At 46.9% G+C, this 12,001-nt stretch overlaps 2 protein-coding genes across 2 annotated transcripts in view; one reads left to right on the top strand and one right to left on the bottom strand.

Moving 5' to 3' along the window:
* Positions 1-313: 313 nt before the first annotated feature.
* Positions 314-2,312, top strand: LYRM2 (LYR motif containing 2; the record flags this gene model as incomplete). Its single annotated transcript, XM_008069241.2, has 2 exons — positions 314-499; positions 765-2,312. Coding segments are annotated over 2 exons (267 nt in total), but the record flags the coding sequence as incomplete, so codon positions are not given.
* A 6,088-nt stretch (positions 2,313-8,400) lies between these two features.
* The window catches only part of ANKRD6 (ankyrin repeat domain 6), a 78,834-nt gene continuing 75,233 nt past the window's right edge, over positions 8,401-12,001 (bottom strand). Inside the window, exons 15-16 of the mRNA XM_008069235.2 lie at positions 10,986-11,112; positions 8,401-9,844 (exon numbers count right to left, since the gene is read on the bottom strand). Of these exons, the coding sequence (XP_008067426.1) occupies positions 9,282-9,844; positions 10,986-11,112 (690 nt within the window). The 3' untranslated portion in view covers positions 8,401-9,281. The remainder of the gene's footprint in view (positions 9,845-10,985; positions 11,113-12,001) is intronic.

Genomic DNA, 12,001 nt, shown 5'->3' with positions numbered 1-12,001 from the left:
TCCGGGCCGCCGCAGCCTCGACCTGCTGGGCTCGGGCGGTCCTTCCGCCTCAGCCTTCCAAGTAGCTGGAACTACAGGCGAGCGCCACCACGCCCGCCTAACTTGCTGATTGAATGTAGAGATGAGGGCTCGCCAGGTTGCCCGGGCTGGTCTCGAAGCCGCGGGCTCAGGCAGTCCTCCCACCTCGGCCTCCCAAAGTTCTGGGATTACAGGTGCGAGCCACCCGGCTGGCTTAAAAAGTTTTTCTTGACCGTTTTCGGGATCGACGACCCCAGAGAAGTGGTCAGGTGGGTTAGATTAGGGCCTCCCGGGCTGGCAGCTGCACCGCGGTAACCGCCCTGCCTCCTCCCTTGCTCAGTTCGTCAGGAGGCAGCAGGTGCTCCTTCTCTACAGAAGGATTTTGCGAGCAATTCGGCAGGTTCCGGGTGACTCTGATCGGAATTACCTGAAGGACTGGGCGAGGGAAGAATTCCAAAGAAACAAGAGTGCCACGGAGGAGGTGAGAGTGAAATCGCGATGAGGATGGGCCCTTCCGCTTTTGTTGATTGGCGACTCCCGCTCAAATGGTGTTCTCAGATTCACTATTTCTGTATGGATAAAAAAAGCGTCACTCAACTTTTAAGCCATGCATGTCATATAATATGTGGAAAGTGTAGCAGGCCCAATTTCCAGTACGGGCTCTTGGTTTTAACAAATAAAATGGTCAAGCTGTGTACCTTGTTTAACCAGGTAAAACAGTGACCAGATTTCGCTTTCTTTTGCAGGATACAATCCGGATGATGATTACTCAAGGCAATAAGCAGCTGAAGGAGTTAGAAAAAACACTTGCGTTAGCAAAATCTTAACAGTAGTATTATTGTGAAGGATTTTAAGTCTCTGAGTGCTTTGTTGAGCTTAGGCTTAACGGACAGCTCAAAGTCAAGTCTTACTATTTGTGTGTACGGTATTTGGTCATAGAACGCAAAGGAAAGCACATCAAAACAATTACCTTAACATTGAAAAACACCCTGTGTTTTGAATACGTTTCTGGATGTGTCAGCAGTTTTTGAAGCAAAACCACTGTAACAAATAGCCACTTCGCACATGAGAAGATGCTCAACACAGTCATGGGGAAATGCAAATCAAAACCACAATGAGATATCACTTCACATCTATTCTAGAACGGCTGTAATTATAAAGGAAAATAACAACATGTTGATGAAGATGTGGAGAAATTGGAATCTGCCTAATGTCTGTGCGCATGTAAAGTGGTGCAGGCACTTTGGAGAACAGCCTGTCATTTCCTCAAAAGGCTAAACACAACAGTTGCCATGTGATTTAGCAGTTCTAGGTGTATAACCTTTATGTGGCAGTAAAAAGTAATCAAGGACTGATACGTGCTACACATGGATAAACATTGTCGAGAAGTCAGTCCCCAAAGAGTACATAGTGCAATGAGTCTATTTCATGAAATGTCCAAAATAGGCAGAAAGATGAGGAGTGGCCAAGGGCTGTAGGTAGAATGGAGAATAACTGCTAATGGGTAGGGGGGATCCTTTTCAGGGAGGTGAAATATTCTGCAGTTAGAGTGTGATGTTGGTTACACAACTCTGAATATGCCACATCCATTGAATTGTACATTTTAAATGATAGTATGTGAATTATATCTCAGCTGTTTTTAAAAACTATGAGATGTAGGCCTGGGAGTATATTGAGCCCAGGAGATACCCTGAACTTTCTTGGAAAATTTTGCATTAGCCCTTAGGGTTTCAGGTATGTTCTTTACATTTGTCATGGTTTGATGGAGGACTCCAAAAAGATCACTGTTTGGAATCTGGATTTCTGTTGGAAACAGAAAAGCTTAACACATCGAAGCACTTGCTTACCAAAAAGAAGAGGGAAGACTTCTGGTGAAACTTCTGTAATTGTCTTAATAGCCACATGGAAAGGAGTAAAAAAATCACTTAGATGTGCAGTGCATTAGGATCTCCACCAGTGACGGGGAAAAACAAAGAGACAAATACCTCACAACCGAAGTTGATTTCAGGACAGTTTTGATAGAGGCCAAATTTAGTATTTACAATTCATTTAGTAAAAGATGTGAAAGTGAAAACTTGTAGAAGATGCTGGGATTGTTAATCTTGCAAACTGAAGTCTTCTGTTAAAACAGAGCTAAGAAGCCAGTCTTATAATCTGATGAGCCTCTGAAAGATGTAATACAATTTTGCAGAATCATAAATGATATCTAGTAGAGTAAGTCCCCTAATAACGAACAAGTTCCGTTCTGAAAGCACGTTTGTAAGGCCAGCAAAATTAGCCTAGGTACCCAACTAACACAATGGGCTGTATAGTATTGTATAATACTCTTTTTTTTTTTTTGAGTTGGAGTTTCACTCCGTCACCCAGACTGGAGTGCAGTGGCCGCTCCCGGCCACTACAGCCTCGACCCATTGGGCTCCGGCGATCCTTCCGCCTCAGCCTTCCAAGTAGCTGGAATTACAGGCACATGCTACCACATCCAGCTAATTTTTGACTTATTGTAGAGATGAGGTCTCGCCAAGTTGCCCAGGCGGGTCACGAACCCGCGGGCTCAGGCGATCCACTCACCTTAGCCTCCCAAAGGCGCGGGATTACAGGCTGAGCCACCGAGCATTTACACAAATAATACTTAACAAAAAATAAAAACATTGTTAATCTTATAGTACAGCATCTTGCATGCACGCCAGACACATAAAGTAACTTATGTGATTTGTGAACTCACATTTGCATCTTTGAAAGTTTGCACTTGAAGGTTTGTATGTAGGAGACTTACTGTACTGGACCGTATGCCTGAGGAGCAACAGAACTTGATTGTGGCATCTGTTCATGACCTGGATTGCCAGAGTCCACAGCCACCTCCCAGAGCCTCAGGAGACCACAAGACAATGATTCTGAATACTCTTCCATGGGGGTAATCTAATTCAGAATGCTTGCATGAGTGAATCTGCAGGTTTTTATGTAGGTAAACAGAAGTTAACCTATTGCAAAATGATCTAACAGGAGCAATGTTTGTGAACAGTTGATGTACAGAACACTTTGGAACATGATTGACATATAAACTCATAGACTCCAGTCTATCTAAAATCTGAAAACTCAAAAATCATCCTTTTACAAGGTGTAGAAGTTATTAACTGTGCTCTAACCATGGTATACATGGAGGAGTCTTAAAGCACCTCTGATTTGAATTAGCAAGATGCAAATATAATAGATTCCAAAGAAAACCTAAGTTGAGGTTTATTTTGATTTTGTTTTTAAAGCAAGTAAAGCAGTGAAAATGGAATTACCTTTCAGAGGCTAAAATTACTGCGATGGCCATGCTTTTGCCTAAAGAAGAGTTTAATTTGTCCATTTTCATGCTTTATCCCCTCTGAATTGTAGGCCACATCTTATTGTTTAGCCTAAAAGATGATTTATTTAGCAGTTTCTTCTCAGGTATGGAACCATAGTCATTAAGATGTTGGCCAGGCCAGGCTCGGTGGCTCAGCCTGTAATCCCACCACTTTGGGAGGCCAAGGTGAGTGGATTGCCTGAGCCCGCGAGTTCGAGGCCAGTTTGGGCAACTTGGTGAGACCTTATCTCAACAATAAATCAAAAATTAGCTGGGTGTGGTAGTGCGTGCCTATAGTTCCAACTACTTGGAAGACTGAGGCAGAAGGATCGCCGTAGCCCAACAGGTCGATGGCCAGGAGCGGCCACTGCACTCCAGTCGGCGACAGAGTGAGACTCCAACTCAAAAAAAAAAAAAATGTTGGTCAGAATAGAACTGCTGGTGAAATACTCATCTTGGTTAGTATTCTGGATTAAACGACAAATGACCTTTCTGGATGTTCCCTGAAACTACTCGTTTGAATATTAAACTTGTTCTCTAATGTATTTGAATGTTCAGTTTCTGAATTTGAACTATAATAAATCAACCCTTTTATAGTAACTTTTTTTAAGAACATAAGCTTTGTAGCATAAGTGGCAAAGACTATTTATAGCATCACATAAGTTGCCCCATTGTAAAATGTGCCGTCAGGTTGGAAGTTGTAAATTCATAGTACAAACTTTGCCACGGGTATTTTTGACAGATGAGTCATCTAAGACACACGGAAGTTAAATGACTTGCCGGGGGTCACAGAGGATTTTTATTTCATTAGATCCCAGATTTCTGGGTTGCCTTCGTCCCCAGTCTGAGGCATTTTGGGTGGAAAGGACTCTTTTATTCAACTCCTTGGTCCCCAGGACAGGTCCATTTGCCGACAGTGCTCATAGGAGCTAATCAGGTTTCTTCATAAAAGGAGAGACAAGCTTCAACATGCTCTGGAGGAAGCCAAGCTAGGTGCAGTGTTTCTTCCTGCCATTGAGAAAAACCCCACAGCATGAAAGGGGAGGCTCAGGCCTATAGTCAAGTGCAATAATCGTTAGTCAAGAAAAAATGTGGTGGGATCTAGAGGAGAAGTAGGTGATAAATTCCACCAGGCATCTTGGAGAGGAAAAATACATCTACCCAAGCAGATCCATGGAAGATGCTTTGAAGGAAAACAACCGAGGCGTTATGGTGAGTGCTAAGGTGACACTGAAGTGGAACCTTAAAGGGCAGGTGTCCTTTTCACAAGCAGATGACCAGGGAAGGGTGACTGCAGGGCCAGGAACAGCATAGCTGGGGAGAAGCTGCAGAGTTGGGAAAATGGTGAATATTAGATCAGACTCCCAGGAGGGCCTCTAAGAACATGTCAGACTGGGGGGGTCTGTGATCTGGTACCACGTGGAAGGTGCAAAGAATTGCACACAAGTTAAATTGGAGAATATAATGTATTTTAGAAAGTAAATTGGAGAGAGAGAGAGAGAGAGGAGATTCACCTCCCCAAGGCAGGGAAGGGGGCCAAAGCTTTGGAAAACATGGTGGCCGTAGCTCAATGAACACATGCCTGACCAGTGCTCAACAAAAGCAGTGGCCCAACAACTTTGTTATCGTTGTGAAAAGCAGGTTGTAATTCCCTACTGTTCGTAGCATTGTGGACATCCCAGTAGACACTTAGAGTTGAGAGACCCACACTTACCTATCTCTAGCTCGTATGGAGTAAGAAAATGCTAGTAAAAACCACAGGAAGCAGCCATGTCTACTTTGGAAAAGAGTTGGGGCTATGTAGACTAAGGCCCAAAGTGGATCAAAAGCAGTTTTTGCGATTGACTCAGGCCTCTGCGATCACTTTTTACTCACTTGCATTTTAAAAATGCTCTACTGTGTCTTATTTTTCATCCCATGATTTAAATTAGTACCTTCACATCCCGTGACTTAAATGGAAAGAGTATGTTCCCCCTAAAAATAAGACTTCAAGTCTTAAAAAATTTTTGTTTTATTGGTTGTTAGTATTTTTAAGATCAGGGTTTATCTTGTATGTCTTAACTGATTGGCTTTTTTAATTTTAATTTTTTTAAATTTATTTATTTGGGGGGGTTGGAATCTCACTCTGTCGCCCAGACTGGAGTGCAGTGGCCACTCCCGGCCACCGCCGCCTCGACCTGCTGGGCTCCGGCGATCCTTCCGCCTCAGCCCTCCAAGTAGCTAGAACTACAGGCACGCGCTACCATGCCCGGCTGATTTTTGATTTATTGTAGAGATGAGGTCTCGCCAAGTTGCCCAGGCAGGTCTTGAACCCGCGGGCTCAGGCAGTCCACTCACCTCAGCCTCCCAAAGGCGCGGGATTACAGGCTGAGCCACTGGGCCCGGCTGGCTTTTTTTATTTTTTGAGTCAGGGTCTCACCCTGTTGCCCAGGCTGGAGTACAGTGGCACAATTCTGGCTCACCACAGCCTCAACCTTATGGACTCAGGTGATCCTTCCACCTCAGCTTCCTAAGTAGCTGGGACTACAGACGTGCACCACCACACACAGCTGTTTTTAAAATTTTTTTGGTAGAGATGAGGTTTCGCTGTGTTGCCCAGGCTGGTCTTGAGATCCTGGGCTCAAGCACTCCTTCCCCTCAGCCTCCCAAACTGCTGGGATTACAGGTGTGGACCACCATGTCCACTCTTGATTAGCTTTTACAATCTGTACATCGCAGGAAGAAATGTATTTAACTTTTAAGAATTTATTAGTCAAAAAGCATAACGTTGCCTTGGCTTGCATATCAAGTAACTATTACAATAGTGATTTGTCCTTTCCTGTTGTCCAGTATTTTCCAAATGGTCAACAGTTTAAACATTTCAGCTTGCACTGAGAAACCTTGCTACATTACCAAAGTCTTGTTTTGATGCAGTGCACCTGAACTCAACTTTGCAGCAGATGTATTTACTCTAAATTACACTTTTACAGACACAAGGTCAGGTGTAGCTGGGTGACAGCGCTCTTTCAGGAGCCATAAGTCAGTCAGCCACAACAGATGCAAACAGGCTAACCAAGGCAGTCGCACTGTCGTTTTTTAGATGAGAAATTTAAGATCCATAGTATCAGGAACAATGTTTAATGTTTGGAAGAGACACAAACTCACGGTGATAAAAAGATTAAGTAGAAGACAGCATGCCTCTCAAGTATATCAACGTCTGACTCAAGAAGGATAAACAAGTAAACAACACTTCCTTTATTTTGGGCTCCCAAAGTCAACAGTAAGATTAGGACTGACATATTCAATCTATCACAGATATTTAGTATACTCAATGCAATAATGCACTAAATTTTTTTTTAAAAACACTGCCATATTATACAGCTTTTCTGTGTTTTACATCATTTTCCCCCCACAGTAGTGAAAATTTCAGCCTCAGTTTGAAACGTGGCCTATGTGACAGCCTATAAATTATTAATAGTTCTGTTTCTTTGGAAAAGTACAGTTATGGCATTTACTCATCTAAGCCGATAGCCAAAAGGGAAAAATAAGGACAAATATACACTGGACCTATATAGTTATGTTTTTCACAATGCCAAGGAGCAAAACCAGACCAAACACAGTTGTTGAAAATGAAAAGCTATTGCACTGGTCTTAATTGAGATGTGGCCATCTCTCTGGTGTAGCAGACTGACTGACTGACCCTGCTGGTTTTCCCTTCTGTGACAGACTGCAAGAGAGGAGATCCCTTTAGTCAGCCAGACCAGGTCCATCGCACCCTTCTCATTCCTCCCCAGTCTCTTCCCTAACAGTGGCTTTTGACAAAAATACTCGGTTCACAACGATGAGCTGCCTGCTTCTGATGGGTAGGAGGTATATAATCAAAATGCTCCCACCAAAGCACTCTGTGGTCTAGCCTTGATCATTACAATTCCGTGTTCACCATTTCTTGACAAGGATGCCTTGAAGTAACGGATATTTTGGTAAGTGAAAATAACTCCTGCTTGGAACACGACTTACTGAACTCAGGAGTTCATTTCTCCTTTGAGTGTTAGGCAGTTCTCGTCAATTGAGGTACATTCAGGAATGATTCTAAAGAGGTTAGCGACGTCCTGTTTGGGTAGATTTGGAAAACAGGTCCCCTCCGGCTCCACGGTTCTGCATTAGGAACACAGAGGGAAGAAAGAGAACCTGCCTCTGCATGAACAATCCCATGAGTCTCTGGGGGAAGGACCGTCCACCTACACAGTAGCTGAGGAGCAAGACAAGTTCACAGACACATGAACATCAACTTGAGATTCATTCCATATCAGGTCCTGGACGCCGGTCAGTGACGCATCTGCTGAATTACTTCATTTTAGGAATGTTTATATTCATGGATTTTTACTGAAAAAAAAAAAAATTCAAAGCCATGAGCTTGGCAAAACCTACTTTGTCTTTCTTGGTGTTCCCATGTCAAAAAGTCTTTATTTTCTCTTTGGCTCGATGAACAGCACTTTATCCACAATTATGGACAATAGTTACTAGGTTCCTGTTTATAGAAATTGAATTGAAGTTTCTATGTTTACATGGGATTTTGAGGAGACATATAAATCCCACATCGCAAGGGACAAAGAAGCTTGTCCAAAGTTTCAATATACCCAAGCTACTTTTACAACTTTGTGTTTATGTTTCATTATGGGGCAATCATAAGTCTTCAGGGTTCTACGGAGCTGGGAACGGTGGGGCCTGTTTGGTTGCTGAATTATATGCCTTGTCGTAAGCTTTTGAGATTCTTTAGTGGCAGAACTTAATTCAAAATTAAACAATTGAGGGGGGCTCGGTTGATCAGCCTGTATTCCCACGCTTTGGGAGGCTGAGGTGAGTGGATTGCCTGAGCCTGCGGATTTGAGACCCGCCTGGGCAACTTGGAGAGACCTCATCTCTACAATAAAATTTTAAAAAATCAGTCGAGCATGGTAGCACATGCCTGTAATTCCAGCTACTGGGAAGGCTGAGGCGGAAGGATCGCCGGAGCCCAGCAGGTGGAGGCTGCGGTGGCCGGGAGCGGCTGCTGCGCTCCACTCTGGGCGACAGAGACTCCAACTCAAAAAAAAATAATAATAATAAAAAAACATTTGTAGAAAACAGCCTTATTTTTCTATTAAAATATGGAGCAATACTCTCAAATTCAGAAGGGTACGCAGATAATTGGATTGGATTAGGACAAGGTTATAGAAGCTTCAAGTAATTGTTACGTGAATGGTTTTTCCGTTCATTTGCTTTAAATCATTGATTAATTGGTGATTTTGCGGGGCTGAAAATCTAGAAACAATGGTCAAATGATTTGAACTTTTCTCATTTGATCTCAATAATTCCAGAGCTGTTGACTAATTATTTATTATTTAAATAAGCTGACTTTCAATACATTTTAAGATATACTGGATCTTGTAACGTCACGAAAATCTTTCTCCTCAAAATCTGGCAAGTTTTCATCTGGCTAAAATGTCAGCATTTTGAGAATCGCGAATGTTAGGCAGGGTTTAGCACATCTCAAAGTTACAGCGCTCTTACCAAAAGACACTCGTCTAGGCACAGCAGGTGTGTTCACATTTATATGAATGACTGCTTGAGTTCAGAAGGGATTCATTTTTGTCTTGCTTTTGACGTATTTCCACATCTTGAGTTTTAGGGTTTAGCTCACACTTTATTCAGTTTCTCATCATGGCTTGCTTAGTCTGAGCTTTTGAACTTCAGATGAACTCAAAACTAAGCAAGCTCCCCCTGGTTTCAGTGTAATTGTTGAAGTCTTCATAACTTCGGGGCACAGCAAACATGTATCTGGCACATTTTAGAAATCAGTGATTTCTTTTTAAAGGCAAGTCTGCTATGTACACGGTAATCGACTGCTTGGGCAAAGCTCTCTGCAGTTGTAGACGGGACATCCTCAGGGATCCGTTCTCGTTCCACGCTCCGGGGGCTAATTTTCCTTCTGCAGCCTCGTCCTGAGCTTCGCAAGTTCCTCCTCCAGACTTTTAATGTGCTCCTTCAGAGTGGCCTTGTCCTGCTGGGCCTTCTGACTGGCTTGGCTCCGCGCCGCTTCAATCTTCCTTTCGTACCACTTTTCCATTTGTGTAGAAACAGCCTCAAAAAAGTACTGGGTCAGCTCCAGCGCCTGGGAGGTGTCTCGGAGGTGAGGGGCGGCCTGCCCGCTGCCTGCCGGCGGCTGCCCACCGCTGTTGCCGGCCGCCGGGTGCTGGGCTCGGTGCCTTGTCTGTCCGCTCCTGCCAGGCTTCTTAGTCTGGGTGCCTCTGTTCACCCCGGGCCCCGCCGGCCGCTCACACGTGGCCTCGCTGGAGGGCGGCATGGCTGCCTGGACCTCGACGTGCCTCCGTCGGGAGCCTGTGCCGTCGGAAGAAGACAGGTCCTGCTGGAGCCGGTGCGTGGCTGCGGAGCCGAGGGCCTTGTGCTTGGGCCTGACCACCGGAGGGGAGCTGTCCGAGGCCGCTGCCGGCCCTGCAGTCACCACCGGCTGATCCACACCTGGTTGCAGAGGGAGAACAAGTGTCAGAGCAGATCCACATTCACATCATCACACGGCCGCGGGTCGGAGTTGGACTGCGAGGCCTGGGAACCTGTGCGTCGCCGGCCGTCTCGATCCCTCCCGCGCGAACCTTCCCCTCGGAGGGCCTTCCCACCCTTCTGCTTCTCCCTCCACTCTGCCTCCCCTGGTCATCCTTTGGCTTCCCAGGGCTTTCGTGGATTCGGGGTCGGCCACACTGGTAGCTTCGAAGTCAAAAAAGTTGCCGGGCCTTCCTTCAGCTGCCTCAGCATGCCAGAGAGTGCTACGGGGCCCCTTCCCGAAGTCCAAGGATGACACAGCTCTCCAGGTGTCCGAGCGAACTGGACATTCACCTACAAGGATAAAGACCCCCCTTCTCTAATGACCGGGCCCATTCCGTTCCACAGCCCGGGGTGCTAGCTCCTGGGCCCACGCCCCGTGCTGGAAAGGCCCTGTTCCCCGTAGCCGGTGCTCCACGACAAGCCCCGTGTGAGTCCCAGCAAGAAAATCGCGCCCGGGCTGTTCCCCAGCGCTCCTGGCACAAAGACGAAACCACAGTTCCAGCGAGGCTCTGCGGTGACACAGAACCCTGAACACAGCAAGACGGCCACTGGCCCTGGTTGCCGAGGCTCTCAGTGTCCTCAAAACGATCGTTACAGGGTGGAATCGCTGTGGCTGCCGCAAGATGCTTTGCCTGAAGCGTTTCTTACCTAGCACCGGGCACGAGTTCATGAACAACTATTGATAAGGATCTTCGTAGTTAGTCAAAGGCAGAAAGTCAGTCGAGAAGAAAGGTGCAAAAGGCACAGGAGGCACGGGAGAGCCGGCTGAGGTGGCGGTAGCCACCCATCCCCTCCGCTTGGCCCACTCGGACACCATCGGCATCAGGCCCAAGGCGGTGCGATTCCTCCCTTGGAACCAGTCCGAGCCCGCACGTGCTTTGGGACCCGGCGGGAGCTGAGTTTGGAGCTATGAGCAGAACGAGGGCCTCGCCCCCAGAGAGCACGTTCTCCAGCCCAGCGTTTCCACAACCCGGGCACGGGCTGCGTCAGACGCAGGCGACACGAGACCCACGGGCTGCGTTACTTTTGGATGGACAGGCGCTCTCTGGATGTGAGTTACCTGTGGAGGACTCGCACGTAGACGGTGCGGATTTGGTTCTGGAGGCCCGGGAATCTCCAGAAAGTTTCAGCTCCAGACTCTGAATCTTCAACAGACACCAGGTTTTTAATTCATCCACCAAGGACATCTAAAAAAAAAAGCTCACAAGTTAGTACACAAAGGAATCAAAGGAATTTGATCCACGGTTCATGACGTACCAAGAATGGACTTTTCAACGAGGATGGTTGAGGGTATCACCTTGGCAAAACTCGAAGTCGGGGCTCACCCACTGCCATGGTTTGGCTCTCTGGCCGGTCCCACCTCGCACTGAAATGCGGCCCCCAGTGCTGGACGGGGGGCTGTGGGGAGGTACCTGGATCACGAGGGTGGATCCGAGTAACCAGGGAGTTCTCAAGCTGCCAGTCCCTAAAAGAGCTGGTTGCTTAAACAAGCCTGGCGCCACTGCCCTCTCTGGCTTCCTCTCTCGCCCGTGGTCCGAGGCCGCCTGCAGCCTCAGAGAATCAGGTGCCGGTGCCACGCTTCCAGCACAGCCTGCAGAACCGAGGGCCAAACCAGCCTCTTTTCTTTCTAAGCGACCCAGCCTCAGGTACTCCTTTACAGATGGACTGAGACACCCGCCCTCCCCACCCCAGCAGGCGCCCAAGCACAGGGCGAGCTGGCGTCTTCATTAAGTGACTCAGAGCCACCTTAAACTCAGCCACCCAAAGCCACCCAATTCTTCCACACTGAGCACTGCTGGCTGCTTAGAAATGCGTGTTCTCACACACTGACCCGCCCTCTTCCACATCTGCTGTCCCGGATAGACAGTAAGCTCCCTGAGGGCAGGAACGAAGTCTGGTGCGATGGCCCAACACATGCGCGGTGCCCAGAGAGCCTCGGTCGAGATGGCGTCTCCCCAGCATGTCAGGCCCCAGAAGGCCAGTGAACCGTAGGGTCTTGCTCTTACTCGGTTCAGGGTTGCAGACGCCGCCCACCACCCACGGGCCAGGCCCGTTTTCAGGGCGCCTCGGCCTGTG

This window comes from Carlito syrichta, unplaced genomic scaffold (genome assembly GCF_000164805.1).
Source record: "Carlito syrichta isolate Samal-C Ts95f unplaced genomic scaffold, Tarsius_syrichta-2.0.1 Scaffold311873, whole genome shotgun sequence".
In the NCBI taxonomy this organism is placed as follows: Eukaryota; Metazoa; Chordata; class Mammalia; order Primates; family Tarsiidae; genus Carlito; species Carlito syrichta.
This window is presented reverse-complemented; position numbering and strand designations above follow the sequence as displayed.